At 46.7% G+C, this 18300-nt stretch overlaps 1 protein-coding gene across 1 annotated transcript in view; it reads left to right on the forward strand.

The window, feature by feature from the left end:
* TEX11 (testis expressed 11) overlaps positions 1 to 18300 on the forward strand; it is a 3096519-nt gene that overhangs the window by 1052565 nt on the left and 2025654 nt on the right. Inside the window, exon 10 of the mRNA XM_069612434.1 lies at positions 14109 to 14166. Within this exon, the coding sequence (XP_069468535.1) occupies positions 14109 to 14166 (58 nt within the window). The remainder of the gene's footprint in view (positions 1 to 14108; positions 14167 to 18300) is intronic.

Below are 18300 nucleotides of genomic sequence, written 5' to 3' on the forward strand. Positions count from 1 at the left end.
ATCCGCGCCCAAATGGTTTTTAAATGACGAGGTTGTAGAATATTTTTTTATCACTATGGCAGGCAGGACACTGATCTTCAGCTATTCAGAAGTAAAGCCCAATGGGAATTCCCATTAATGTGCTGGTCAAACACATTTCTTTATCATTTTCCGCTGATTCTCCTATTTCCCAGGATGGTCAAGAAGTTAAAACAATCCAAAGCGATTATCATGTACCACCACAACCAACAAGGTAATGAACTAGACCACACTTCTCCTAAGTCCCTGCAATACGGCCAACTGAACGCCCCTTCACATTGCTTCCAAAAGATCGTTGTGTGCTTTCCATTGGAAGAGATTTTATCTGTGGTGTCTTGGCACTTGAGAGTGGTTCTGATTCTAGGATTTGTCAAGAAGGAATAGTATTATTTTCTCTACTTTGCTTCGCAAAAGCTGTTTTACAGATTGCCTTTATGTCAATACATTTACATCCTTTTCTGTAGCCTTTTTTCACAATTATTATAATTTTTATTTTTTAGGATTTATTTGGTTTATAATTTACAAACCTCTTGCCTTTGGTGTTACTATCAAATTAGTTAAAAATAATCTCTGATTAATTACAAATCAGAAACAAGGAAAAAAAAATCGTTTTTCTTTTATCAAGTTCTATTTGGCTATTTGCTCAGTGACTTGAATTGTTGATTTTCTTGAAGATTGCCAACAAGAATTTCACCAGCGCTAATATAAGTCATATTCATTGTCCTCTCAGTAACTCCAGCCACCAGTCTCCTGCTCTTTCGACATACATAGGTATTAGTGATCCCAGCCATTAATTGTGTTCTTATTGCGTCCAATTCTGGGCAAAATAAAACCAAATGCTTCAATGATTCTTTTGTCTTATCATTTTGGCATAATCTACATTCTTGAGTCTGTTTTGATCTTGCGTTTGGGATTTCTCCACTATTATATTAAGAAAAGCTTTTTTAGAAAGACTTAAGAAGCTCCACATGCCAACCCCCGGCCCCTTCCCTCTTAGGGTCAGCCGTCCTTTCCCACTGTGGGAGTTAAGCACGGTTCTAGGAAAGTGAACGTGCACTCCTTATGGATCTTTATCAGCGATAGTTACCCGAATAGCCATAAGATCACACAGAAGCGTTAGACACAGTCTTGTGGTTTTCACAACAAAAACGTAGCGCTGAAAACACATCCTTAGATCAACTTATTTACATAGGGCATGGATCAAAAAGGCAAAGTATCTCACAACCAACGTCCCTTGTAATGACTGAGGTGGTATTTGTAACTTCATGCAGGTAGATGGCACTGCTCGAGGCTGCAATGGCCATTAGGTCATGTTACCAAGGCTAACATTAGTCCTCTGGGTGTAACCATCCATAACATGGCAGGCATGCATGATGAGGTTCCAACTCAAAGGTGTTTAATTCTTTATTATCACCCCAATACGTAATGTCACCGCCCTGAATGTCCCCCCCTTCCTATGATATGAAATGGCATAATGTCAAAAAAATAAGGCCCTTCATTTTTTGTTGCCAGAATTGGAATGTTTTTGAGACCATCTTTTAACTTTATTTAACCATTATTGATTTTAACAACCTTTTGTGGTTACTAGCACAAGCTTGTACTCTTGGATTTTAATTCTATTTATTGAGACAACCAGACCATTATTTTGTCTATTGACCTCTTACGCTAAAATATTTTAATATTCGCAATCAGGTCTATTGTTGGCAGTTATTTCCATGAGTAGTTGCATCTCTATGGTAATTTGAGTGATGTAGTGTTCTTAACATTATGTCTGGTCCACAATGAGCTATGATGAAACTGTATCCGAGGTGGCCTATTACTATGTAGCACTGTAACACTGCAAAATATGAAGTTTATAGATCCTGCAAATGAATTGTTTTAAAATGGTCGTTCTTATATGTACTGTTATGGCGCGTAGGAGTAACAATGTACTATGTGGAGATAAAAAATGTTAGGAAATCAAAATGACAAAGCAATTAGGGTTAGACGTGGGTAACTTTTCTGACATGGCATCTTCATTAAAAGAAAGACTAGGATAGCCAGTCCATCCCCAAGCTAAGAGGGGTGGGGAAGGAGGCAAAAACAAAAGTAGGCAAGAAACAGAAAGGTCTGCCCTATCCTCTGAATTAAAGCAATTGTGAGCTGCAAAGGTACTGACTGACCTTCAGTTGGCATTCTTACCACTTTCAGAGACTGGGGTGTTCCTTAGAAAGGTCACAGTGCTCACCTTGTCTCTTGTAGAATGGCAGTTAGATGTGCCTGGAAATTCTGATAATATAGAGTCATTAAAGAGCATAGCCACCCGGTAGTAGATTCACCAGCATGGGTGTATCCATTCAGGACAGGGTCCAGGAAGGCATAGGATGTAGGAAACCAGCAGAGTTTTTATTAACAGTACCTCCAAATGTGCTAAGATCCTTCTGCCACTCGGGTGCATTGCCGGATGCTGGTGAAACCAGTTTGCTTTGAAGTTAGCAGAGTCTCACTTCCATTTTTACATGGCAACCCATCTGTCTAACTTTTCTCTATTTTTCAATTGTTTAAATTGGGGGAAATACATCATATAAAAACTGCGTTTTGGAGGTTGATCATAGTTGGCTAAAAACTAAGAATTTTCAATCTAGTAAAATGTTCTGAGATACTGCACATGGCAGAGATATTTTAAGTTTTTTAATGTAGTGAATCTCCCAATACTGGATGGCTAGAATTACAATGTACTTGTCTGTGCATATCTACCATTGCAAGTATGAGGTTCACCACCTTTCATCTCATGTAAACACACTATAGAACAATTGAGTAAATTGAGTAATACACATGTCCTTGCAGCAGTGGATCTGCTAAGTTACAGTGGGCCTCATTACAAGGTTGCCGGTAAAAAAAGAAAATTACAGGCATGCCGGTGCTACCGTTTCTGTGTAGCACTGCTGCCGGATTCTCCGGTAGATTCTGAGTCAGCATGCACGCACATTCCGGCATGCTGGAAACAGCAGCACCGGCATGCGGGTAATGGCCCCTAAACCCCAGATACCAGCATCCTCGATACCGCAGACACCGACTCTGACAACGCTGTAATTACCGGTCCCGGTAATACCACCACTGGAAACAACGTCATTGCACCGGAACGGGAAATGCACCGGCGGCCATTATAAAAACACAATCCATTGCAATCCTCATTGTGCAGGAGTGTTACTGGATAACCACATACTCACAGACCTTGAGGAACATGTCAGCTAGGCAAGCAGCCGTCCGTCGCCGCAAACCACGCTTCAGCGAACAAGAACATAACATGCTGGCAGACACACTTGTGGAGCATGCTGATGTCGTGTTCTGTGCTGATCTGCGAAGTCCAGCACAGCTAAGAAAGAAGGCCATTTGGGAGGAGGTGGCTTGCAAAGTCTCGGCGGTGGGGACAACACCCTGGACGTCTGGGATTGTAGGAAGAGATGGGACCAGCTCTGTCTCTGTGTCCTCAACCTCCTTGCTGCAGAGTGCAGCCAGCGGCTGGCCACAGGAGGTGCCGCGCCTTACCCTATCAAACTGCAGGCGTGGGTGAAGACCTGCCGAACCGTCCTCCACATGGAGAACATAGAGGGCGTTGGAGATGCGGAGACGGGAGCAGCGACTTCCGATGATGCCGATCACTGTCCATAACAATAATCCCAAAGTCACATCACACACCTTGTATCCCCAATGGCAATGGTCAAGTCCAAATGACAAGTAAGTGGCACCAGATCCCTGCTGCCATTCCACCCACTGACTACCTCCTTTCACACAAGTACAATGTGCCTGGCAGGAAGGCAAGAAACAAACCCCACTGACACACCCCACATGTCCCCTGTATTGCCCACACAGGTACCATCTGCATGCACACAGACACACATCACTGTCCAACTGCTGCTGTCACCGCCGTGCCACCTCATGGCCAAAACCACCTCATGTCAAGATGCACACATCAATGACACCAGTCGCACACTTGTCACACCCACCATGTCCCTCCCCGCAGAGTCAACTTCAACGCAGCAACGTCCACAAGTGAAACACATCTGTTTCACAATCAAACTCTACATGTCACACAGCCCCTGTGGCATGGCCACAACACCCAACCCACTAGACACCAGTACCTCAGCCAACAGACACTGCGCACTCCATGGCCACACCACAAAGATGCTCCCGCACTGCAACCCCCACACATTCATGTGTGCGCCATGCCCTCCACCATGTCCATGACAATGCACATGAATCTGAATGTACTAGTATTGATGTGTGTTAGATGGATTCACATCCATTACTGATGCCCTGCCTCACTGTCCCCCACAGGCATATCATCTGACAGCGAGGGTGTACATGCCACCACACCCAGGTCCACTGCAGCACGTTGTGGACACAGCGAATCTACCACTTCTAGCCAGGAGCAAAGCACCTCCACAGCAATACCAGAGCATGCCACAACATCTTCCGCACAGCCCCCCCGCCATCAGGAAACACCTGCTGCCCAGCAGCCACCAGCTGCCCAGCAGGCCCAGCAGCCACCAACACCAGCTGCCCAGAAGCCCCAGCAACCACAAACACCTGCGGACAAGCATCCCAGGCAGTCTACAACCCCTGCAGCCAAGCAGCCCCGGCACTCTACAACACCTGCGGCCAAGCATGCACATCAGCCCACAAGACCTGTGGCCAAGCAGGAACATCTGCTGGCTCTGATGCCCTCTTAAATCCATTTATGTTATTATTATATTGTGTAGGTGTTTAGCCTGTTTTTGTGTTCGTGCTTTGTATTGTCACATGTATGCTGCAGGCTTTCTGCACTATATAAACATAGCAGGCACATCAGCCCACAACACCTGCGGCCAAGCAGGCACATCATCAGGAAGAGCCTGAATCCCCAGTCCAGAGCCTGCAGGAAGAGCCTGAATCCCCAGTCCGGAGCCTGCAGGAAGAGCCTGATTCCCCAGTCCAGAGCCTGCAGGAAGAGCCTGAATCCCCACCACCCAGCCAGGCGCCCAAACCTGCAACACCAACAGATGGCTTCGGAGCACACAGCACTGTGGAGGCCAGTGGGCCCGACACACAGAGCGAAGGTGGCCATGAGGACAAAGCTGTGTTCACTCCCGCAGGCCCTCGGAGCCCACCTCCCTTGCCACTACCTGGACTCCGGCACATATGAGACATTGAGATGCGCCTCATTCAAATGGAAGGGCGGCAGCAGGCAGTGCACGCCTTGGTCACCCAGTACCTCACTGAGGCACAACTGACATGGCAGACTATGCAGGACTCCATATGGAGCATGCGAAGACTGCTTGGCAGAGCCACGGAGGGTGTGTACCACCTGCCGAAGCGTGTGCGAGAGGGAAATGGAGTGATGTCCAATATGGCTGAGTCATTCAACATGTTGGTGACCGCTATTGCCCGACAACGGCACATTACCACCACACTCGGCCCATCCTCTAGCACAGTGGTCTTCAAACTTTTTTGGCCAGGGCCCCCCTGAGCAAAATTTGGGCAGGTCGGGACCCCCCAGAAATGCCAAATGGACAGTATATATTGCGCGCCGTCACCTGCTCCCATCAAAGTCGCTGGGCTCCCTCATCCCACTCCTACCCAGTCGCTCGTCTCTCCCCACCCCATCACACACCCAGGGCTCTCCCCACTCTGCTCCCATCACTATCCCATGGTTCCCGCCCATTGTGCTCCCACCATAGTCCCTCGGTTCCCCCATCCCGTTCCCAACACAGTCTGAGGGCCAGTGGCGGCTGGTGAATCTTTTTTAAGTGGAGGGGCATTAAGGGGAGGTTCGGGGGGGTTTCCCCCTGTGAATTTTTTTTAAATAATCGGTTAAAATGTTGCATTGTAGAGCATACTTTTAACAAAAAATGGGTAAATAGCCAAACAGTTTGCAATTGTTGCTGGGAGTCCAGGGGGCAGGCATTGATATTTTATTTCTATCGCGCTCGTACACAAGTGTTTCAGAGCGTGACAAGGCAAGGGAGGGGAACAGAGGAGAATAAAACAGCGATCTTACTAGGCCCAGTGACATTGAGAACGCGCAAGTGTGAGGGGAAAAGTGCATGGAAGGGGGGAGAAGTGGAAAGTGCGAAGCAGAGGAGAAACAGATAAATAACAATAAATAAATAATAAAGGCAACAAACAGTGGTAGTGCAGCCAGCAATTTGCAAGTGCTACGTTTAAGGCAGCAGACAGGGTAGGTCTGATAAGTGCAGGAAGAAAGATGGTTCTCCTCAAGTTTTAGAGTGGCAGGGCGCTGTTCCAGAGGGAGGCCCCAGCCGAAGACGGAGATCTACCCCCAGCTCGTTTCTTTGATAAACGACTGACCCTGAGGGAGTTGGAGGTAGAGGAGTGAAGAGCTCGAGAGGGGCGGTATTTGCGGAGGAATAGCTGAAGGTATTTTGGACCCAGGCCCCAGAAAGCCTTGTGGACAAGGCAGAGGGTTTTGAATGATAGATGTCCGGTAAAAAGATACCATCCCTGTCCCCTGGGCCCCACTGGTCCTAACACAATGAACATGATTATGTGTATATGCAAGGCGCTGCACATTAATACAGCAATCACTCTATCATTCACATGAGCATCCATCACCATACACTCACTCATAACGCATCCATACACATGTTTAAATAAAAACAATGAACATAAACGTACCTTCTGCATTGGCCTGTGTGTGGGTGCTGAAACGGCCTGCTCCAGCTGCTCTGTCCGTATGTGCGAGGAGGCGCAGGAGCTCCCCCTCGGACATACAGACATGCAGTGCCCCAGCCAGCATTTCCAATGAGCTATGCAATGCTGGCGAAGCAAAACGCCCCAGCACTTGCATGGCTCAGTGAGCATGTGCGGCTGGGGAACTAAACTGAACTGTCAAAGGGAAACAGTGTTTCCCTTTGACAGTTCAGCCAGCCCAGGAGCACTCCATTAGCTGGATAAAGCAGCTGAGGGAGTGCTCACTGTTTCACTGGGCTGGCTCCTTAGCTCCTCCATAATGGGTGAGGGGCCACTGGGTGGGCGCCTCTTGCCATTATGGATGAGCCGCCAGGCTCGGACAGGCTTATAGGGCAATGCCTGTACCAAAAATGTAAAATGCTAGTTTGGGCCAATCAAAATGGGCCACCATTTTGGCCAATGTGGACCATTTTGATGAGTTACTTAACTATGCAGTTAGTAATGTTGACCATTGTTGCTGAATATATCACAATTTACTTACATTTTAACACAAAGCACCCCTTTGGGTACTATTGAAACAGTGGGTTTCATAACTACTCTGGCGGTAGCTGTGCCGGTAAAACCGGCACAGCTGCCACTGGAGTTGCATCCGGGTCTGGCACCCGCGAATGGGCAATTACTAGGTCATGCCGAGTTAGGCGGACATGATAATTGCCCTTTCGAAGGTGCCGGTAGATCCCCATTCCCATTTGAGCCCCATATGGCTCAAATGGGAATGGGGAGCTCGGATGCACCGGCACCGTTAATAACGGTGCCGGTGCATCCGACGAGCTGAGGTCAGACCTGGCGGGGGCTGTCAAGCACCCACGAGCACAACTCTTACTATGGCGGAACGGTAGCAACGGTGCCGGTAGCTTACCAGCACCGTTGTTACTGGTCCGCCATAGTAGTAATGAGGCCCAGTCTGTGACTAAAGGAATGAATATCCACTTACAACTGTGGGCCACTTTTTCATTGTTGCCTGAGACAGTTTCATGCTTCAGCCACCCCTGCCCATTTCTTCCAATCTAAAAAAAAAAAAAAAAAAAAATATCTTTTTTCATGCTGAGCTCTCAGGGCCCCCCTGGGATGCACCCGCGGACCCCTAGGGGGTCGCGACCCACAGTTTGAATACCACTGCTCTAGCACAACACCCACCAGTTCCATTCAGAGTACCCCTGTGCGTCAGTCACAGCGACTTAATCGCCCACCAGAGGCTCACCCCCATCCTCCAAAAAGGGGGCATAAATAGGCCAAGTGACTACTGCATGTGGGAAGGGGTAGTGGGGGAGTGGGTTTAGGGGTATTGGGTGTGGGGGTAGTAGGGGAGGGGTGTAGGGGAAATGGGTGTGGGGGAGGGGGTGTGGGATCAATTTAACGGGATAGTAGTGTTAGGTAAAACATGCAAATCTGTACATAGTTTATCCTTATTCAATACACCTGGTGTCACAAAAAAACATGACTGGACATTGCTTCTTGAGTGTGTGTCTATTTAATCATGTACAGTGTCCAGTGCCCAGTGTGACCCATGCCCTGTGCCATGTCTTTTCCAGTCCATCAAACGTAGTGGCCAATTAAATCTTGCCATGTCGCACGTCCATCTTTGCCATTGTGGCGCAGAGGAATTCCAGCATCATCCTCATCCCCAGGTGGCATCATGTCCATATCAGGGGGCAGGGGCACATTGCGCCGGATGCACATGTTGTGTAGCATGGTACATACTAGCACAATTTTGCCCACCTTCTCAGGGCGTAAATGAGGCCCCCACCACCCCTGACCTGCTGAGGCAGCAGAACCGGGCCTTCAACAGGCAAAATGTCTGCTCGATGGTGACACGTGTAAGTGCATGTGCACGGTTGAAGGCCTCTTCGTGCCTGTTGTTTGGTTGCCTGATGGGGATCATGAGCCAGCCCATCAGGGGATACCCCGCATCACCTGCTTGGGAGCAAGAGAAAGAGTACTTGTGATTAATTTGGTCATTCCAAGTTAGCACTGGCTGTACAGTGTTCATAATGAAATGCAACTAAGGCAGGGATTCATCACTGTACATGGCATGTGTCATTCTCTATGAGCCCGGTAAGTGAACTAAGGGCTGATCCATGGGTGGGGGGGTGAGGGGGGATGGGTGCAGTTGCTGTCACATGGCCCATTCAATGTGAACCTGCACTCTGTCAGATTTCATTAATGTGGTACCAAAGGAAATGGACTGTGCATATACAGTGGCAACTCACACATTTGCCTAATTTGCTTTATGTAATACAGTGGTATCCCCAGTGTGCATCCAACATATACAGGTCTCCATGTACATATCCATTGACGCCTTCCCCCATATGACTAGGTCAGATATCTATTGGTGGTATGTTTCATGAGTGAAGGGTTACGTTACTGTGATATGGCAGGGTGGGTGTTAGCATGGTAGAAACGAAGCTGGTTTTGTCCTGCACCTCTCAATTATATCTTGGTGGTAGTCAATGATTGTGTTTTTTTTTTATTTTTATACTTGACCCATTCTACCTGGAGGTGTCCCTTAAGGTGACATGACAGGCATACTGATCTGCGGTGTACAAGTGTATTGAGTGCAGTGACTGATTTTTTCTGTGTGGTGGATGGTTTTCTCTCTGGCAGGGCAGCATGACTCGTGAATTGCTTTGCTGAGATCATGTATTTCATGCATTGTCACTACAGAGTGGTGCATTGTGGTACATGTGGTTCATGTTTTGTGATGTTCCCGATACATGTGCTGATGTGTGCACTGTGGCTGTTGATTGCATGTAGACATGGCTGTGAAGGCCTTGCACATCTGCATGCATTAGCTGTGTTGCTCATTCTGTTACATTTACAAAGGTCGCAGTTGAAGGCACCCAGTACGCTGTGTGTGGTCTTGTTCCATTCAATGTGTGTGGTTTCATGTTGTGCAGGGTGGGAATGATGAGGTTGCTTGGTCTAATTCCTCATCTGACTTAGTGTTCTATTGCCCTACCCAGTCTCTCTGCACTTCAATGCATACCTGGTAATGCAGGTTTTTGCAGGAGTGATGATGGATTGATGCATGCAGTGTGCACTTGTGATCCTCAAGCTTGCAATCCTATGCTATGTTCTGACACCCCTCATGGCCCTGTGGTTAGACTCACCCAGCAGACAAGTTGCCTATGCTGGTAACTGCCCCCCCACAATTCAACACCCCTCATGGCCTACCCAGCAGACATGTTGCCTATGCTGGTAACTGCCCCCCCCCCGCCCCAATTCAACACCCCTCATGGCCCAGCCAGCAGTCAGGTTGCTTATGCTGGTAACTGCCCCCCCCAATTGAACACCCCTCATGACCCACCCAGCAGACAGGTTGCCTATGCTGGTAACTACCCCCCACCCCCGCCCCAATTCAAAACTCCTCATGCCCCTGTGGTTAGACTCACCCAACAGCCGGGTACGATGACCAGCATGTCGTGCCATGTAGCGGGGCAGCGTGGAGTTGCGCATCACCATGGCGTCATGTGTGGAGCCAGGGATTCTTGTACATCAATGCACGATTATTTTGCGTGCACCGCACATCATCTGTACATTCAGGGAATGGTACAGATTCCTGTTGCAGTACACTACCTCTACAGCATGCCGGACAACCAGCTCTGCATGTGCACAGTCGAGCGCACCTATTACATTTGGCAAGCCATCAAGTGAATGGAATGCTATTTTGGTTGCATTCACCTCCTCCGCAGTCTGTGGTAAGCTAATGTGGTTGAGTGCGTTGTACAGGAGTGCAACTAGCATCTGGTTGAGCACACGGGAGAAACAGGGTTGAGAGATTCCATGCAGCTGCCCCACTGCGTGCTGATAAGTACCTGTGGCAAGGAAGTGTAGCACAGACACTACCTTCAGCAAGGGGGGGATGGCTGTCTGGATATTGATTAGGCTCACCAGGTCATCATGTATGAGGTCCACTATTGTGGTGATGGTGTCCCTGTCCAGCCGGTACAGGGTGTGGATCTGAGCAGAGGTTAGAACAAATGGCTGGCCGTTAGGTGGGGGATTGGTGACTGCCTTCGGGGTATAATTGCCTGCACAATGGGTATCTGCTGGCCCATTCTCGCCCTCCTTCTCATCCTGCGCCTCTGCTGTATACTCTGGCTCACTGCCTCCTCAAAGAGTAGCTCTGCAGGCATGTCCTCCAGCTCTAGCACTGCTAGTGCCAATGGTAGCATTGTGGATTTGGGAGGGGTGTGGGAGTGCTCCTCTTGTGCTGTGCCAGACTCCATTGCCTCCACCTGTAATGATTGTGTGCACCTGTGGCAGGTTTCTACACACCAGATTCCTATTAACGGTTGCTACGCGATGCCGGTGTTTATGACATCATTGTATCCTTTATTACCGGCATGCCCACGCCGTTAATTGCATGTCTGTGCACCACTTAATGTAGGCCTAATTGTGGCATGCCAGTGTCACTGGCACGGCTGCTGCGTGTCAACGATGATACCCGCAACGGTGTGGCCGGCATCAGGACTAGGAATACTCTGGTCCGGTAAAGGATGCCTGTATGGAGGATACCGGCATCAATTTTACCAGACCGGCATCCTTGTAATGAGACCCAGTGTTTGGTTAATAATATGTGTATGTCTCATCCCATAATCTGCATGGTGTGAGGTTGAAGTCTGCTGACGTTAGCAGGTTCCTGTTCTAGCATGCTGGGAGCCCATTTGCACATGATGGATCTGAAATGAGCCATCATGCAAAATTGGATTTGTACTGGAAAACACATTTCTATCCTTTCACTAGGGTGGTAGAAATATATTTGAGAGCACTGTGATGTATCCAATGGAGCCATTACTGATACCCCGGCGGTGACCGCCTGTCATGTGGCCAGGGGAGGGCAACTGCTACCTGATACTGACCCTGGAGGCGGATATATGAGCGAGAATCACATGCGAGGAGTCAACCTATGGGGAGATGTCATGGCCTCATTGGATGAGACATGGTATCTCCCATTTGACTTTGAAGATAATCCTCTCATGCCCAATACCCTCATGGGCTATTGCCATACCTCTACACGTTCCCCTTGGAAGAACAGGAAAGACTCTTCACCAAAGCATATAAACCTAAGTCCCAACTTTGGTCTACCATGTGGAAGTAACAAGAATGCCTCTATCAGTTCCATCTATTCATCATCCAGAACTGTTTTGCCATCCCGGCATGTTGAAAGTGATTATCCAAACTTTTTTCATCAAACATCCACAATGGACACATTTTCCCAGAATGCTGCGAAAACTGGGACAAAGAAGAGGAGAAGAAAAGTGCAGAAGGGAAGACGCTTACAACCCAGCGAGCGTCCTAGCTGTTATCCGAAAAGACCTATGCCCGGGAAATTTAAAAGACCTGCAGCCCAGTGTCGAGTGCTGCTGCTGTTGGCGAGAGAACGGTTTGTCTCTTTGGAGACTTGAGGTCCCAGGCAGGTGTGACAGAGCCGCACAGCTCTGAGAAGAGGAAGACAGGAAACGCTGCAAGAAGGGGATGCGCTGCATAGACACCTGGAGACAGGAAGAGACTCCTGGGTGTTTACCGACTGCAGAAAGCAGAATCGTACCTGCTTGAACCCAATGCGAAGCCGGCGTGCTAATAAGAAACCGGGAGAGACTAAAGGATGCAGAGAAAGCAGTCACAAAGGGAAAGCAGGAAGAGTACATTCACCAAGTGACCACAAACGAGTCAGAGAACACCAACAAGAACCGGTGAGTCAACCCAAGGATAGTGGGGAACCTGGGGCGTATTGGCGGGTGCCCTAAATGCAAATAATAGCAAAGCAAACTTTAGAACAGGAGAAAGCGAAGAAACTAATTGTAAGAAGGGAAAGTGAATTGAAATCAAAGCCCTTACCAGTATGTGAATGCATGGAAGAGGATATATTATCCAACAAAGAAAAATGTACAAATGTGGAAGTGAATGAATATAAGAAGTACTGGAAGGAGAGTATACCAGGCAATTACAAGTGCATGAATATAAGAAGCCCTGGCAGGAGAGTATACCGGGCAATTTGCAAATGTGTGGAAACAAGAGGTCCTAAGCAAGGATATTTGGACTGTGTTGGCTAGACTGGCAGGAGCGTAATCCTGGCCACAGAATTCTGAAGTGAATAGAATAATAGAACTTTGTGTGTGACAGTGCCATTGTGGACCCAACAAGACACAAAGGGCCTCATTACGAGGCTTGCGCTCCCGTAATGAAGGGGGCCAGTACGGGACGGCCCCCTTCATTACAGGAGCATGTATAACAAGGTTCTCTTTGCGGGACCCGGATCAGACGTCTGGTAAAACCTAACGTCTTTTCCGAGTCCCGCGAGGGGAAGAGGGAGGCAACAACGGGACACTTGTAATGTGCCCGTTGTTACCTCCCTCCCCATTCCCATTGAGCCCTATCGGGGCTCAAATGGGAATGTGGAATGCTTCCTGCAAGGAGGACTTACCGGGTCCTCCTATGTCGGAATGACCCGGTAAGTCCCCATTGCAGGAACCCGGTAATGGAGCCCGGTTTGGAGTCAGCCATGGAGCAATAGCTCCATGGCTGCCTCCAAACTCGTAATGAGGCCCAAGGTCACCCTCTGAAACAAGGACTCTTTATCCTTGAAGATATTTTGAGTTGGAGTTACTTATTCTTTCTTCATGAGCATTTCTTTTCAGAGGCATCAGACCTGTTTATATTAAAGACCAATCCAGGGGAAGGAAGTCACTCTCTGGAACAAGAACTCTTTATCCTTGGAGCACTTTTGAGTTGGAGCTACTTATTCTTTCTTTACAGGCACATGTTTTCAAAAGGCATCAAAGGTTAAAAACATTTCCCATTTCACTTTTTTGTTTAGTACATAGTGTGAGGGTCAGAAAAGAACTTTTGGAAATAAGGACAGTTTTGATTTTGACATCCTGACCGATCCTTAGTTTTGTTTTAGGTAGAGATAATCCTCTTAGAACAGGGTCAGAGAGGCTTTTTCCCACACCTTTTATTTTATTAAAAGTCTTTAACCAAAAACATGGCTAACTTGTGTCCAACTTTCATTCCTAAATCACAGCACAGTGACTTATTTCCTAAATTCGACACAATGTGTCTGTGTATTGTGCTTTGTTAATATGTGCGAGTGCATAACGTGCATTCTATACGTGAATATGGGATACACAGACAAATGGGAGGCCACGTCCACCATCTCCCTGACTGCATGTGTGTAAATGCCACTAAATCCTCCCCTTGATGAGTGCTAAGGATTCACCATCATATAGTAATTTGTTCGACTTCTTCAGCATTGTGGGCTTAAAGTGTGACCCGGGGTGGGCGCAGGGAGGTTATTGGGTGTTGAACAGCCTTTTTCTCATAATTCAATTCCATTGTTTTTCTCTCCTCTCTAGTCAGAGTTATGAAATTGGAAAAATGGACAAGAAGTATTGCACTGGTCAGGAGATGCAGGTAAACCTTGTGGATAAGCATGTTTCTTGCTTGTGAGTCTCATATATGTATTTAGTTAAAGAATGTCCAGGTGACACTTTTGTACCGCCCTCCACCTCTTGCAAGTTACAAAACTGAAGATGGGGATTTGCAGGAATGGGTAAAGCTACACTGAGCTGGAAATTGTGTGTTCCTTATAGCAGCTATGAAGGTACCCTTTGAGTTCCAGTACATCACTCTTTCCCTGCATATGAGAGTGAAAGAAAAAGATAAAGAGAGAGAGAGAGAGAGCGAGAGAGAGAGAGAGAGAGAGAGGAAAGGGCTAGGTGGGTGCTATTGGTGCGTTGGTTTGAATAACTTGAGAAAAGAGTGATATGTGGCATTGTTGCGCTTAAAGTACCTTTGCAGCTCTGTTTAGTTGGAAGCTGCAGAAAGAAAGAGCGGCTTTCGGAAGTTTCCAATCTCCATAAAGGGTATATGTAGGGTGAACAGCTGCAATAGAGTCTGGCTCAAATTAGAGCTCTTTTATAGAAGGGGCTGGGAGAATGTGATACTTAGCAGCAGCAGCAAGCAGATTGAGGGTGAGAAGAAAAAGCTGGAGACTAGTTTCAGTAACACAATATCCGAAACCAGGCATGATGGCTAGTGGGGTTGTGGTCTTACAGTTGCCTGCACTACTGACCTTGTCCAAGGGGCTCTTATTCTTGTCCTTGTTCTCTCTGAGCGATCCAGCTTCTTCTAACATACACTGATGAAGCTATGCAGGGCCCTAGAACGCACACACTGGGCATCCTTTCCCCATACAAAGTTGAAAGAAAGGAGGACAAGCCAAATTGGCATAGATGTTGTGCGAGACACCAATCCTATAACTAACAATTTGGTTTGAGGGAGTGCAACAAAATGATTGCTCTGTGGGAGTACATGGATGAGTAGTGGATGAAACTCCTACTCAGCCTCATGCTACTAATAAACCTCAGTGATCCCAATCATAAAGGTGCTATCAGGGCACTCATAGCATGGGCTGAGGGAAGTGACCCAGCAAGAAGCAGTCCAAGCAGCAATGGTTCTGTAGTACCAAAATAAAAGAAAGTCCTTTCCGCAATTACTTTAATTAAACTAAAAATACTAATACGCTAATCACAAACACTATAACCCACCATCTGTAAATGAAGACACAGAATAAGCACTCTTTGTAATGAAAGGCAGCACTCTGCGTCTGAAGACTGGGATGCACAGCCAATCATTTTAGCAGCATTGTCCAGTTTATTGAGATGTCTTTTAAAAAGGTATAGCGTGGGGTTTTACTAGTCACAAGGGAACTTTAAGGCACGCCAGGGGGAACAGGACCACTTCAAAAACCTTTAATTCTTGTATTTGGTCCTCCACAGCACTGCATCAGGGTTTCTTATTTATTTTATTTATTTATTTATATAGCGCCGAAGGCATCAGGGCACTAACATAAGGACACAAAGGGCAAAGTAAGACGAGACAAATAAAATCAGTCATCTAGATTCGGCAAGAGCAGGGGGAATAACTGTTTAGTCAAATAACAAGGTTTTCAAATGCTTTCTAAACCGCAGATAGTGAGGTTCACGGGCGCAGCTTGATGGCTAAGGAGTTCCAGGCTTGAGTTGCAAGAACAGCAAATTATCGTCCCATGCCCCAAGCTCTTCTGGCCCTGGGAGTGATTAGCAATCATTGGGTACTAGAGAGGCGCAACCTTGGAGTATTGTAAGGCTTCAAATCTTCCTTAAGATAGAAAGGAGCATTTCCATGGATGCACCTGTGAATAATTGATAGGGCTTTGAATTTTGTTCTCACAGAGACAGGGAGACAATGAAGCCTTCTTCTTGCCTGCGAGATATGTTCGCGTTTCGGGATTTCAAAAGCAATACGAAATCCTTGTTTTGTAACATTTGGAGCGAGGCATAATGAGAGCGCGGACTACTACGTCCCAATTCTTCTGGGATAGAAGAGGTTTGATATGCCTTAATACTTTTAGATGTTATTGCGAGCTGTTTAACACCCCCTCTACATGGGCATCAGCATTAAGGGAGGCGTCCATGAGATTAGCCCCTTCTCCTGACATTAAATAATGTGAATCCCTGTTAGTCAAATTACCCATCGCCAACTCCCAAGCCCTCAAGATCCATCTCATATATCGACTGCCCTGCCCTATTGACACCTCAATGAAGATATCTCCACTATCTTATCTGATAACCTTAAAAGCATGTCACAAATCTTATTGCTGGGAGATCTTAACCTGGGTTTTAAGGACCCGAAAGACCAACATGCAATTACTGTGGCCAACATCATGGCAGAACTCGGTTTCACTCAGAGAGTGAACCTACCAACACACAACAAGGGGCGAATACTTGATTGGTTGGATCACAATTGTAACGCTTTGATTACTGCTATTACCCCACAAATCTGGACAGACCATCACCTGCTGTCATTTACGTTTACCGCCAAGTCGACCTTATCCCCCCCAACACTAACCAGAAACAAAAAGAATATCACTCTAGATAAACTTCTTCCCCGAATTCTACCCAATCTCAACTCACTACCTCACAATATGGATCCCAACTCTCTAGTTAACGAATATAACAAAGCTATGACCACCGCTCTTGATGATATTGCCCCATTAAAATTGAGAAATAGTAAGCCTAAAAGCCACCTCAACACCTGGTTCACCCCACACTTGAAAAGCCTGCGGTTCAATTAAAGGAAATATGAAACTGCGTGGAGATTACTTCCATCTCCTGAAAATAAAACAAACTTAATTAGCATATCAGCACAATACAAGAAAGACATCCTCTTGGCGAAACAGGAAACTTACAATAACAGAATCCTACAAGCTAACTCCAGTATGAAAGAACTATTCACAATATTAAAAGAACTAGAAACTCCCATTCCAGCACAAGACAACTGCGTCAAAGACAAAACGTGGTGTTCCAATTTACAGCATGCCCTAGTCAATAAAGTTTCTAATCTTCAGCATAAAATAGCACACAAGAAAGCCTCCCTAACACCCTCGACTTCACTCAACAAAATTCCCTCGCCACCTCTCAAACAACTAACTCGCTTCAGCTTCTCTAAACTACTATTATTGAGATTGAGAAGGGCATACTTTCACTCAAACCCTCAAATTGCCAGGGCGACCAATGCCCAGCACAACTAATCAAGGATGCTGCCAGAGATCTAGCACCTTTCATCTCGAAACTTATTAACACCTCCTTTTCATCAGGTACTATCCCATGTAACCTTAAAGCGTCCTGGGTACTCCCTCTCCTTAAGAAACAAACACTAGACCCTACTATATCGACTAACTACAGGCCTGTCACAACAGTGCCATTCCTCCTAAATTTTTTAGATAAGGTAGTATACTTCCAAATTCAGAAGTTCTTGGAATTTAACCAACTCCTAGGAGCTCGCCAATCTGGTTTCCGGCAACAACACGGCACAGAAACAGCATTAATCGATCTCAAAGCCCAAATAGATGAACTTAGAGACAATGGGAAACTAGCTCTGCTCCTCTTACTTGACCTCTCGGCTGCATTTGACTTGGTGGATCACAAGGTTTTATGCAGCCACTTGGACTCAGCAGCCAATTTCTCCAGTCCTTCCTCAGTAACAGGACTATGTAAGTATTCTCCCCCTCAGCTGCCGCAAACCCTATCCCCATCACTTGTGGGGTGCCCCAGGGATCATTGCCTCTCCAACCTTGTACAGTATATTCACCAAGCCCCTTTTTGATGATCTAGACCATCTTGGTATCACCTACATCAACTATGCAGATGATACTCAGATCCTCTTACCACTTACTGGGGATTATGACAAGGATTTGGCCTTGGTGAATAGAATTTACAGCATCATTCAGGCATGGATGGCCTCTCACGGTCTCTGCTGAATGATGATAAAACGGAGCTCATCATCCTTGGCACTACCTCCCGCCTTACTAGACTAGGCCCTGAATATTCATCCTTCACCATTGATGGGAACTCTATTAAAGTTGCCAAAGAAGTAAAAACGTTAGGTTTTTACCTTGACTCCACTCTAACATTTACCAAACAAGTAAATACCTATGCCTCCGCCACTGTATATACTTGTAAATTAATTAGAGCTGGCAAACCTTTCCTATCCTCCCAACAGCTG

This window comes from Ambystoma mexicanum, chromosome 5p, assembly GCF_040938575.1.
Source record: "Ambystoma mexicanum isolate Mex_15411 chromosome 5p, UKY_AmexF1_1, whole genome shotgun sequence".
Lineage (NCBI taxonomy): Eukaryota > Metazoa > Chordata > Amphibia > Caudata > Ambystomatidae > Ambystoma > Ambystoma mexicanum.